This window comes from Cervus elaphus, chromosome 33 (assembly GCF_910594005.1).
Source record: "Cervus elaphus chromosome 33, mCerEla1.1, whole genome shotgun sequence".
In the NCBI taxonomy this organism is placed as follows: Eukaryota; Metazoa; Chordata; class Mammalia; order Artiodactyla; family Cervidae; genus Cervus; species Cervus elaphus.
In genome coordinates this window covers 77,457,837-77,471,564 of record NC_057847.1, presented here as the reverse complement: position 1 = coordinate 77,471,564, position 13,728 = coordinate 77,457,837, and the positions used below count along the sequence as shown (strand labels likewise).

The 13,728-nt window shown below is 36.5% G+C and overlaps 1 protein-coding gene across 1 annotated transcript; it reads right to left on the bottom strand.

The window, feature by feature from the left end:
- Positions 1–289: 289 nt before the first annotated feature.
- Positions 290–922, bottom strand: LOC122688533 (sentrin-specific protease 8-like). The gene has a single exon (XM_043894538.1). The coding sequence runs from the start codon at positions 893–895 to the stop codon at positions 290–292; it is 606 nt and encodes a 201-aa protein (XP_043750473.1). The 5' UTR covers positions 896–922.
- Between the last annotated feature and the right edge of the window lie 12,806 nt (positions 923–13,728).

The following is a 13,728-nucleotide window of genomic DNA, read 5'->3' as shown; positions in this document are numbered from 1 at the left end:
GTTTTACAGGTCATTTTTATTTCTCTTTTGGAATAAACCAATGTGGATAAGAGAGCCCGAAAGGGAATTAATCAGTTTTGGTGATTAACATTGCTCTGAAGTTAGGATTAAAGTAAAGCTTTTCATTAGGATAACACAGAGAACAACATTCTCTCAGGGTTAAGTAAGTGTTCTAAGCTTTCATCTCCCTGGCATTGTCCCTCAGGCACTGAGCCTGCAGCCACCCAATGCATGGGGACAGGAAGAAAGAAAAGACTTCAAAAGTCAAATATATTTCAATAGCGAATTTTTAGCAAGTCTGGCAATGAGCTATTTCCATAGGAGTGAGTAGCTGCAGCAGTGATTCTGGCTGTTGTCTAAAGAAGTTCTGACACAAGGCCTCAGTGTTACATAACACGTACATCCCACAGTCATAGCTATTTTGTTGAGCAGGGGCTTTCTCTGCCACAAAGGCCAGTTTGTTTCCTTTTCTGCCTAAGAAAGCTTCTAGTTTCTCTGCTACCTGCTTTACACTGAATGAGTTACTACTACCATGAGACCCATAATGAAAAAAAGCCACTTTTATCTTGCAGATAAACCAACAAGCTTCAGTGGATTTCCCAGATGCCTGTGTGGAATTAACATTGATGGCTAAAAATATAACCCTCTTGTTTGGGAGGTCCAATGGCTCAAGGAACATGGCGATCTCTGCTGAGTTTGCAGAGCACTTGATGAACTGAGTAACTTCGGGGCTGATGAAGCAGACATGGTCAGTGCAGTCATGAAACTGACTGTTGGCCAAGTACTCAAAGGCAAACCCAATATCATGGTCATTGAGCCAGCTTGGAGGATCCAGTATTGAGACATCTAACTGCCGCAATGCACTGTCCATGTAACTCAGGACTACTGGATCCATCTTGTACTGACCAGGGGTGTTCAGAAATTCCAGAAACTGCTTTGGAACTCACCACCCCTTCCAGCCTCCAAGCAGCTCTGTACTGGCTGGAAAAGTAACTAGAATTTTTATCAGGAATTCTATAATATTCAGACCATTGATAGAAACAGTTTTCATGGTGAATATTCTCACTTGATCTTCATTATATTTTTCACATAGCTTTGCCCAGTTGAAGACAAGCTTTTTCAGGTTAAGCATTGCATTCTGTCTTTATTTCTAGCCTGAATTAAGGTAAAAAGCATGCCTAATGCATAGCAGGGAAGCTTAATGATATGGAACATAAATCGTAAGGAAGCGTCCTCCCCCACCAAGGACATAAGACTTTACTTTAACATTGCTTTCAGTCAAAACTCTAATGGAGAATTAAAATTGCAACCTGTTGAAACATCTTTGAAAATGCATACAAATGTATTGCCAAATATATTTGAAATTAAAGGAACTGTGTGTTTAATTTTGTCCTTTGAAAATAAAGAAGAAACAAAGATGAGAGGAAAAAAGGAAATTTTTTAAAGTTGTGGGGAAAAGAAAAAAAACCTCTCTTTTACTCAAGCTCACTCCGTCTTGATTTTCTAGAATAAATCAGACCAAAATAAAGAAAAAAGAACCTACTTAAATATTTACCTTTTGAATTTATTAGTTCTAAAATAGAATGTTATATTGGTTAAACAAAAAGTTGTTTCAGGTATCACTTCATGGAAAATAGGTGGCGAAATAATGGAAACAGTGAGAGACTTTACTTTTGGGGAATCCAAAACCACTGCAGATGGTGACTGCAGCCATGAAATTAAAAGACATTTGATCCTTGAAAGAAAAGCTATGACTAACCTAGACAGCATATTAAAAAGCAGAGACATTACTTTGTCAACAAAGGCCCATCTAGTCAAAGCTATGATGTTTCCAGTAGTCAGGTGTGAATGTGAACACTGGACTATAAAGAAAGCTGAGCACTGAAGAATTGGTGCTTTTGAACTGTGGTGTTGGAGAAGACTCTTGAGAGTCGCTGGGACCTCAAGGAGATCCAACCAATCTATCCTAAAGGAGATCAGTCCTGGGTGTTCATTGGAAGGACTGATGCTGAAGCTGAAACTCCAATACTTTGGCCACCTGATGCGGAGAACTGACTCACTTGGAAAGACCCTGATGCTGGGAAAGAGTGAGGGCAGGAGGAGAAGGGGACGACAGAGGATGAGATGGTTGGATGGCATCACTGACTGTATGGACATGACTTTGAGCAAGCTCCAGGAGTTGGTTATGGACATGGAAGCCTGGTGTGCTGCAGTCCATAGGATCACAAAGAGTCGGACACGACTAAGCGACTGAACTATGGAAAATTCTGAACGAAATTTTTGGCCAATCCAATACTTACGTAGTTTAAGAATAATGCAAGTTTATTAATGTTAGTTAATAAATTAATTATACAAGTATTATTATTATGGAGCTTACCAGGTGGCGCTAGTGGTAAAGAATCTGCCTGCCAATGCAGGAGACCTAAGGGGTGTGTGTTCAATCCCTGGGTCAGGAAGATCCATTCCCTGGAAGAGAAAATGGCAACCCACCCCAGTATTCTTGCCTGGAAAACCCCATGAGCAGAGGAGCCTGGCAGGCTACAGTTGGTGGGGTCGCAAAGGGTCTGACACAACTGAGCACACACACCATTATTAGGGGAAGCCAAGGACATGTTGGCATTTAGTCTATTGGTTTTTGAATTTGACATGATGGAATTTAAAACAACTTGCCTTAAATTGCCTTTTTTCTCTGAGACAGAATATTCAACCTCTGTTAAGAAAAGGACAGTGCAGCAATCACCCTTATAACAAAGGCAAAGAGATCTTAATGGGATGGAGTCAATTCAACCATCAGAAGAGAGACTTGAAGTATCTGTTAAGATGAAGGCATGAGAGAAACTGGGAACCAAAACAAAGGTTAGAAAGATACCTACAGGCCTAGTACCTACTCAGCTGGCAGCATACACCTTAGCAGATTTCTTTAAGATATAAAAAATATGAGGATGCTCTTGAAAAGGACCAATGGATGAGGTCTAAATAAAAAAAAAAATTGTAAAGAGTCAATCATTTTTTACTTTCAAAACATTAGTAACTTCATGTGGTTCAACCTATAGTATAAGACAGAAAATGAAACAGATTTAAGAGAGCAATCCTTTTTCTTAAAGGGTGGTAGGTACATATATAAAACTGTTTTATCATTCCTTATAAGCTGCAGGGCATGGGCATTTCAAAAAGAAGTATCTAAATTCATATATTGAATCAACACGCTCTGCTTTCTGGGATCAGCAGCAAGGTTTGATCCTCCAAAAAATTATTCTTCATGCAGTATGCATATCGTGCATGAAATATGAAGTCTCTGAACTTCCTTGTGGGAGATCATTGTACCATTCACTAGTTCTCATTAAAATCTCTCTCGTCCTGATTCCCATCTTAAATTTTCCTTTCACTAATTTCTTCTATTATGTCCAGTCATGCCCAATTTTATGTGAATATATGTGCACTGGTCTTGAAAAGTAATCCCACCAGTTTTATTTTAGAGGAATATTTGGTTATAACACTTGAAAAGCGCAAGCTTGGTACTCATATTTAAGTGACAGATTCATCTTAATGGTTAACACATATTTGTCATTAAAAACATTTTTTTTAATATGCTCAAATTTGATTGTTAATTAAAATTTCATTGCATATACCTTGGGAACCTGTAATTCAAGAAGCCTGATGAAATGCAAATGATTTGATGTACATGTGAAAATAGAATAAGAGGTCAGACATAATTTATAATAATCACTGTTAATTATTGGGATTGTTCAATGAGTTATGAGAAAACGGGGGCCATTTTTTTACACATATTAGAATAATAGCAATGTTGATAAGCACGGAAATAGGTTTTTATTGCTCCCATCTCTCAAAAATAACCATCTTTGAAATTATTTTTCATTATAGGTTATTACAAGATATTGACTATAGTTCTCTGTGAAAGTGAAAGTCACTCAGCCATGTCCGATTCTTTGAGACACCATGGACTATATAGTCCATGGAATTCTCCAGGCCAGAATACTGGAGTGTGTAGCCTTTCCCTTCTCCAGGGGATCTTCCCAGCCCAGGGATCGAACCCAGGTCTCTTGCATTGCAGGTGGATTCTTTACCAGCTGAGCCACAAGGGAAGCCCTGTGCTATAAAGTAATCCTTTGTTGCTTGTTGCATATCTATGTTTTTTAACTAGAAATGAAGCATTCTATTTATACTAAGTCAAACAAGTGGAATGAAAATGTCATAAACTTTTTAGTTGGCCAAAAATTCATGTTTTCTAAAATATATACTACATGTATTATTTATATAAAGCTTGAGAAAGAACATTAAAAAAAAGGAGATGGAAAAGTCAGAAAACATAAACTAAATGAAATAATTTCAAAGATAACATGTGTATATGTGTAACTGAATCACCTTGCCATGCACCGGAAATGTTGTGAGTCAGCTATATTTCAGTAAAATATGTATATTAAGGAAAAAAAGCTGTCTTTTTATCTCACTGTTTCTGGTTGCCACTCCATTCCTCTCTTCATCTTTCAGCAAAGTGTCTTCAAGTACGTGCCCATACCTACTACCTCCAATCCTACTCCTGTGTTCTCTCTTGGAACCCCCCTCAGTCAGGCAGTCATTTCTAGCAGTTCAGGGAAACTGTTTCTGTCGAGATGCACATGGCCTCCACATTGCTAAATTCAGTGCTTATGCTCGTTAGCAGTATTTGACACGATCCATCTTTCTCTAACCCCAGAAACACTTTATTCATTTAATTTCCAAGACACGTTAATGGACTGCTCCCTGTCACCCTTCTGACAAAATTTAGCTACATTTTTTCAGTTTTCTTCCTTATCTCTCTGATCATTAAACGTTAAAATTCAAGACACAGGGATTCAATTCATGTCTCTTCCCCCTCTCCTTTCTACACTCACCACTGAACCACTGATGATTTTATGACTTTAAATACAAGATAAGTGTTCATATTTTGCAGATGTATCTCTCCAATCCAGGCTTCTGCCTTGATGTCCAGACTTTTCTATGATATGTCTAAAACTGAGTTCATGTTATATCAGTTCAGTTCAGTTCAGTCGCTCAGTTATGTCCAACTCTTTGTGACCCCATGAACCACAACACTCCAGGCCTCCCTGTCCATCACCAACTCCTGGAGTTTTCTCAAACCCATGTCCATCGAGTCAGTGATGCCATCCAGCCATCTCATCTGTCGTCCCCTTCTCCTCCTGCCCCCAATCCCTCCCAGCACCAGGATCTTTTCCAATGAGTCAACTTTTCTCATCAGGTGGCCAAAATACTGGAGTTTCAGCTTCAGCATCAATCCTTCCAATGGACACCCAGGACTGATCTCCTTTAGGATGGACTGGTTGGATCTCCTTGCAGTCCAAGGGACTCTCAAGAGTCTTCTCCAACACCACAGTCCAAAAGCATCAATTCTTCAGTGCTCAGCTTTCGTTATAGTCCAATTCTCACATCCATATATGACCACTGGAAAAAATATAACCTTGACTAGATGGACTTTTGTTGACAGAGTAATGTCTATGATTTTTAATATGCTGTCTAGGTTGCTCATAACTTTCCTTCCAAAGAGTAAGTGTCTTTTAAATTCATGACTGCAATCACCATCTGCAGTGATTTTGGTGCCCCCAAAAATAAAGTCCAGCCACTGTTTCCAGTTTCCCCATCTATTTCCCATAAGGTGATGGGACTGAATGCCATGACCTTAGTTTTCTGAATGTTGAGCTTTAAGCCAACTTTTCCCACTCTCCTCTTTCACTTTCATCAAGAGGCTCTTTAGTTCTTCTTCACTTTCTGCCATAAGAGTGGTGTCATCTGCATATCTGAGGTTATTGATATTTCTCCCAGCAGTCTTGATTCCAGCTTGTGCTTCTTCCAGCCCAGAGTTTCTCATGATGTACTCTGCATATAAGTTAAATAAGCAGGGTGATAATATACAGCCTTGACCCACCCTTTTCCTATTTGGAACCAGTCTGTTGTTCCATGTCCAGTTCTAACTGTTGCTTCCTAACCTGCACACAGGTTTCTCAAGAGGCAAGTGAGGTGGTCTGGTATTCCCATCTCTTTCAGAATTTTCCACAGTTTATTGTGATGCATACATCAAAGGCTTTGGCACAGTCAATAAAGCAGAAATAGATGTTTTTTTGGAACTCTCTTGCTTTTTCGATGATCCGGCGGATGTTGGCAATTTGATATCTGGTTCCTCTGCCTTTTCTAATACCAGCTAGAACATCTGGAAGTTCATCATTCACGTGTTGCTGAAGCCTGGCTTGTAGAATTTTGAGCACTACTTTACATCCTCAAATGTGTCCTTCTCAGTATTTTCAGCCAACCTTCTACAGTCATCCTTTGAAATCTGCAAAGGGTTGGTTCCAGGACCCCCATGGATAACAAAATTCGTAAATCCTCAAGTTCCTTACATAAAATGTGATAGTACAGTGGGCCCTCTGCAACTCACTGAGGAAGCACCCACCAGAGAACCAACTGTAATCAATTTTGATTCCAATTCCTGTCACATTCCACTTCTAAGTGTAACAGAGAAGTGCAAACCTGACTGGTGTTGGATCTATTCCTTGAGCCCCAATCTTTGTGCTGTTCCCTATGCTTAGCCATGCTGGCTCTGCACCTTTTGCAAAAGAACATTGCCTATAACCTGAAGTATACAAGATAGCCCATTCTCAAGGCTCTGACTTTTAAATGTATAACACTTTCATTGGTATACACATAAAAAGTTGTAGAACATAGAATAATATTTTTCTCCTTAGAGGTTTCTAGAAACACTGTAACCATACCTTCCTGGGCAACTGCAGGAAAAACAGGATTCTGGCTCCAAGATGTTTGCAACAACTAGCCATACCCCCCTCCTTTTAGTATAAAAGAAGCCTGGATTCTAACTTGGATAAAATGGGTGTTTTGGAAACGTGTTCACCATTTTATTAGTCTTCTGTTTTTCTGAAGAAAATCACTACTCATTGCCCCAAGACCTGATCTCTCAATTTATTAGTCTGTCTTGTGGTAAGCAGTATAAGCTTGGACTTGATAACACAAACTGTTAGCAAATTCTATAAGTTTACCTAAAAAAATTGTATAGATTGTGATGACTTATCATCAATTCCACTGCTCTCTCTCTGCTCCAAACCACCGTTATCTGTATCTGGTTTGTTGTAAACAACTGTTTGCTCTTGTCTCTGACCTTTCCACTTGTGCTTCTTAATCTATTTTCAACACAACAACCAGATCTAGCTTGTTAAAATATAAATTAGCTATTTTGCTTCTTTATTCAAAATCTTCAGGTATTCTTCCTCCTTCATGGAATGAAAGCTAACATTCTAGCCCAGACTGCCAAGGCCTCAGAAGGCTCCTTTCCCCGCTTTTGTATCTCTCTGGCTTGCTCTCCTTAGCCTGGCACTGACATTTTTGCCTCCCCCTCCATCAGCATAGATTTTCCTGCTGTTTTCACTACCACAGGACACAGCATGATATTTAGCACATAATAGAAACTCAAGAATATTGATTGATTGATTAAACTAATAATTTATTATTGTTATTATAAAAGAGTATCTAAACCGTAAGTTTATATTTACCATGATACCAAAATAAATATTGAACAATGGGAAGCATACTAATCAGCTGTTCAATTAACTAGCTTAACATACTTTTTAATTAGCAAAATAAATTGATGTAGTCATTTTTGAGTAGACAACCTTCATACATTTTTTTAGCACTTTTTAGGAAATGCATTTATGCACCATTTGACATTAATAAATTGAGTGCTGTTACCTCTTCATTTATAATCACTATTCACATGAACACTAAGGAATTGGGTATAGCTATTTATTGAATTACAAACTCTGTTGACATAAAATACTACACAAAGAAATTAGTCTAAGAAAACACAGAGAGTAGTTGGGATATTTGCTAATTTTTGAAATTTAGGTAACTTTCTTAGAGTTGCAAGTTAAACTGAAATTTCATAATACTTTTAATATTTTAACTTCAATATACCCTGTATTTTTATTGAAAATGTATATATTCAGGTTTTTTTTTTTTTTTTCTTTAAGAACTCTCTAACTATTTAGATTATTTTTTTCCTTTGGCCTACAATATATGCTTGGTCACTTTCCACAGTAACTAAGTTGTGATTTTTTTCTTCTAGATGATGCCAGTTACTATGAAAATTATTTTCTATGGAAAATTATATAGGAGAGAGAATGTTTTGGCTGTGAAGTTGGGACTCATAGGTTCAAAGTTATGACAAAATAACTTGAATGTGAGCCTAACCTTTAACTTTGATATCAACCAAGTAATAGATTGAGACTTCCCTAAATTGGAAATCAACTTGGAAGCATTTTACCTTGAATCTGATTGAAACATTAAGGGAAAATATTTTATTTTCAAATTCTTATTGAAAGTTAATGTTATGTCATGGGAAGTGGTAATTAATAATTATAAGAGGAACTTTGGCAAAGGAAATTGTATGAATAGGAGAGCAAATGGAATTTGTTATATCTGGTGTGTATAACCTGAGAGTACATAATATTTATTGCTTTTTAGTGGTGAGCACATTAATAAGCCCTTCTCTTCAGTTGCATGCCTCATTGAGACATCAAGATTTTATAAAAACATACCTCACATGTTTATACAAAACTTCCACTGACAAATTGTATATGAAATATTTATTTACAATATTTATAGTATTTATAGATATTTCTACTTATAGATATTTACAGTATTTATAGATAGGATTACATTAAATAACAATTCTTATTTAGCTAGTCTTCTCATTCAAATTTTCCTGAAAATGCTATTTAGATCAGCTCATTCAGAGTTATCTAAATGTCTTCATGCTTGGAGAGGATTAGACATGAGTTTGACTCATTATGAAAGCATGAACAGGGTAGTATATAATCTACAAACAGCATTTTTAAAACAGTATAACTTTTATATCATAAAGCATTAATAGAGAAGTGCTAATACATGTATGCATATATAGAATACATTATAAAATAATTTATTTAAATAGAATCACATTTTTATCTCTGTTATTCCATGTTTTAAAACTATTAATTTGAATTTTTCCATATTGAGAGAAGTTTAGAGACATGCTTTAAAGTCTAGGCCACATGAGATTTATGAAATTAATTTCAGGGATTTGTGAGAGGCACCTCAAAGAGTCAATTGGACAAAAGCTGAAACTGAGAAGCGGTTACCATATGATGAAGCAACAAGCATGTTGTGAATAATAATAAGACATGGTAGGTAGAGAGTGCAAAGAGAGATTTTCCACTGGAGCTCCAAATTTAAAGCCACAAAGATGGATGAAAATGACAGCCATAATTTGGGAATTCAGCTACCTCTTACCTAGGCAACTGTACTATTTAGGGTAAATGATTTCTCCATAACACTTATTTGCCTAAAGAAGACTGGGAGTCTTACAATGGATCACAGCTTAATAACAAGTAGCCACATTAAAGTAAAACTTACATTTTCCACAGTGAAATTTTAAAATTACAGACTGTTGATTTAAAATCAGGAATTATTTTCATTTGCTATAGTTCCCAAATCTGTTTTTCTTTATATTACCAATTTTTATGGAATTGAGATATAATATTTAGTTTTAAAATAACTTGGAATTTATGTCAGTAGGTTTCCCTTTATTTTTATCTCAGAAATTTCTAAGTTGCTACTCTTTTGTTATATAATGTATTCTTTACTCTGTGACAAGAACATTTTTTCCAACTCATTTCTGCAAGCCTAGAATCCACCTACCAAATTGTTGAGAGTTATCATTATGGAGTCTGAACAACTGCTTTGATTCACCATATCTTAACAATTTCGTTACACTTGTAGAAGTCAAAAAAGTTCTTAATAAGCACTGATTATGAATATCCATTAAACAACTGTGAGGGAAAAATTTAGCCTATTGCTCTTTTGATCTTCACGTGATTTTCAAATTTTATATAAAACAGAACCTCATGTATTTAACCAGTATTAGTTGCATTAGTTTTACCTATTGGAAGAGTTTGAATAACACAGAGAAACATAGTTTTGTAAAAACAATTCTAGGTTTATTGACTATAGCAAGTTTTCCAAATGTTCTGCTGTTAAAGAGCCAATTCTTGTTTAGATGGAGACTTCTTTTCTTCTGTATACCAGTAGAATTATTTTGACCAAGACAGCGACAAAATTAATAAAGATACACTGGTTTTAACTGCTTCAGAGCACTAGCATTCAGAGGACTCTACAAAGAGAAATATAGACGATATTCTTTTGGCTTGTCCTATAGTCAATATTCTTACCAAGTAATAGGACTCATGTCTAAATGGACCTGTCTTCTTTGATTTGGCTTTGAAGTAAGCCTCCAGTACAGCCTCAGCTGTTCACATTTGGGTATGGAATCATATGGCTGACATTTTGAGTTGTCATCAACCATCTTGTTGTTAAACATGAAAAACAGACCTCTTCTAAGTATTGTTAATTAATGCTCTCTGACGGTGTCTTATCACAGGCTGCTGCTGCTGCTAAGTCACGTCAGTCGTGTCCAGCTCTGTGTGACCCCATAGACGGCAGCCCACCAGGCTCCGCAGTCCCTGGGATTCTCCAGGCAAGAACACTGGAGTGGGTTGCCATTTCCTTCTCCAGTGCATGAAAGTGAAAAGTGAAAGTGAAGTCGCTCAGTTGTGTCCGACTCTTAGCGACCCCATGGACTGGAGCCCACCAGGCTCCTCCGTCCCTGGGATTTTCTAGGCAAGAGTACTGGAGTGGGGTGCCATTGCCTTGCCCTTATCACAGGCTAGTATTGGGTATTTGGAGGGTTTTTCTTTTTAAAATCTTGTGTCACTGCTCTTATAATGTCTGATTCCACTTCTTAACTTCTCTTTATTAAGTACATGTTGGTTCTGATGGCAAGTGGAGTTTTCAATGTTTCTGTAAGTGTCTTCATTACATCTTACATTAATTTGTTAAATGAATTCATTCCTAAACCCAGGAAGAAGCAATATTGCATTCTTTCTAGGATGTAGCAATATTTTGTCTCAGATGGTAAAGAACCTGCCTGCAATGTAGAAGACCCATTTTGATCCCTGGGTCCAGACGATCCCCTGGAGAAGGGAATGGTTGGTTACCCACTCCAGTATTCTTGCTTGGGAAATTCCATGGACAGAGGACGCTGGCAGGCCATAGCCCATGGGGTCACAAAGAGTCAGGCACGACTGAGTGACTGACACTTTTCCTTTTTCCCAAATCTTTAAATGCTTCCAAATATTTAAAGACATGCAATTTCACTTTTAATAACCTAACAAAAAAAGGGCATTAGAGTAGAAATAAAGCCACATATATTCTGTCAGCTATTCAAGTCACCTCAATTGTAAACCACAATGATTAAAAAATATAATAAAAACATGAAGGTGCCACCACTCTGGCACAGATTTTTAAACCATATGGCTCTAGATATGTAGACTGGATCTGCCTTTTACAAAGTCTGTGAGTAGAACAGCCTACATATCTGTCAATTTCATTTAATTTATTTTAAGATCCATGTTTTTACAAGTACTCAATCCTTAGGCATCGTCTCCCCCAGGAAACATCTCTAGTCTCTTGCCAGTCTAAGTCTGGTGATTTTTATAAATGTACTCTCTTGTGGCAGCCTGTTAGTTTGTGTTGCAATTTACTGTTTGCTTAGGTGCTTCTGCAACAAGATCAACGTCTATGTAAACCAGAGGCTGAGCCGCTTCTCTTTATCTCTGTTTCTAACACTTGTTTAAACTATAATAAGGGCTTCATGTATAGTCACAACTCTTTATTTCCTCATATTGCCCAATAAGGTTGAAAAAGAGTATCCATATTTAACATATATATTCAATGAGTCAAGACAAAATCAAGATTACCTGATTATGCTATTATTTTAATTTGAAGTAACTGGTAAAAGTTTAATGAAAAGCCTAGGAGAAAATTTTAATATAGAAAAATCTCCCTGGATGAGCAGATTCAATAACACAATACTGCCATATGTGTGTGCATGCTAGCAGTGTCCAACTCTGAGGCCCCACGGGCTGTGGCCCACGATGCTCCTCTGTCCATGGAAACTTCCAGGCAAGAATGTTAGAGTGGGCTACCGTTTTCCTCCCCACAGAATCTTCCTGGACCAAGGATCGAACCTGCATACCCTGTGTCTCTCGCACTGGCAGGCGGGTTCTTTGCCACTGGGCTGCCTGGCCTCTCTCCAAATCACTGTGAGTCCAGCTGCACCAGGTGGAAGCAGTTTCCTTGGAAGAGGAAAATGGACAAGAAAATGTACAAGGAGGGAGGATAATATTTGGAAAAGAAGAAAATAAGCATAACTAGTTTGCCAAACCATATGACAAAGCCACCGTAATTAAGTCACTGTGAGATTTATGCAAAAATAAACAAAAAGATATAAAAATAGAACCCATAAATAAGTCAATGCATATTGCAATGATTTAGTTTTCATTAAGTATGACATTTCAAATCAGTGGGGAAAAGATAACATATTCAATGAAAAATATTTAAACAACTGGTTATTTGAACAAAAAAGTAAAGAGTCAGATACTTATTTTATACCTTCTCCTATTTTTCTGTCTCTCTTACATACATACATGTGTATAAATACATACACACATATAATCAAGGCATATCAAATGTATTTTTAATAAAACCTTAAATATTTAATGAAAATATAATATTTTCAACATTGGGAAAAATAAGGCCTCTAAAATAAAACATAAAATATTAAAGAAAAATGCATAGATTTATCAAGGTTAAAATGTCAAACTTATGGTTAACAAAAAATAAAATGCTGTAACAGTTTTTAAAAAAGATAAAAGAAAAGAATGATAAAAATAACTTCAGCTATTCTCTATAGAGTATATAAAAATGCCTTAAAATATATAAGAAAATAATAAACAAAAGCATAGCCAAATTGTATAAAGACAATTTACAGAGGAAATTCATGTAGTTAATAACTCATGAATAGATGCTAAGTGTCAATAGTGACCCTATAAAGTGCATTTTAAAACACATTATAACGTGTTTTTACTCATAAGGCTGAGAATTATTTAACAATAGAATCAAATATTGAAGTAACTGCAAGGAACATATTGATGATAGTTTAATCTATATAGCAGTTTTGTAGGGCAATTTGGCACAGTTAGCTAACATTTAATATGTACATGCTGTAGCGTATATGGAAATTGAAATATAAAGTAGTAGGCATGAAACACACAATGTTATAAGCCAATGGTACCATCATAAATTTAAAACTTTTTAATAAAAAATAAAATGTGAATAATACATGGCTCAGTAATTTTAATCATGCATTAATATATACCTAAAGGAACTCTCCCATGTTAAAACTAGAAAGCAACTAAAAAGATATATATTGTAGTGTTGTTTAAAAAGCACAACAATAGAAAACAATCTACTGTGTGTGTGTGCTGTGTGCTAAGTCTCTCCAGTCATGACTGACTCTCCGGCACTATGGACCATAGCCCACCAGCCTTCTCTATCCATGGGATTCTCCAGGTAAGAATACTGCAGTGCGTTGCCATGCCCTCCTCCAGGGGATCGTCAAGACCTAGGGTTCAGACCAGAGTCTCTTAAGGATCTACTATATATCACAGGAAACTCTACTCAATATTCTGTAATAACTTACATGGAAAAAGAATATGAAAAAGAATTGATATATGTATATGTATAACTAAATCACTTTACATAGGAAGC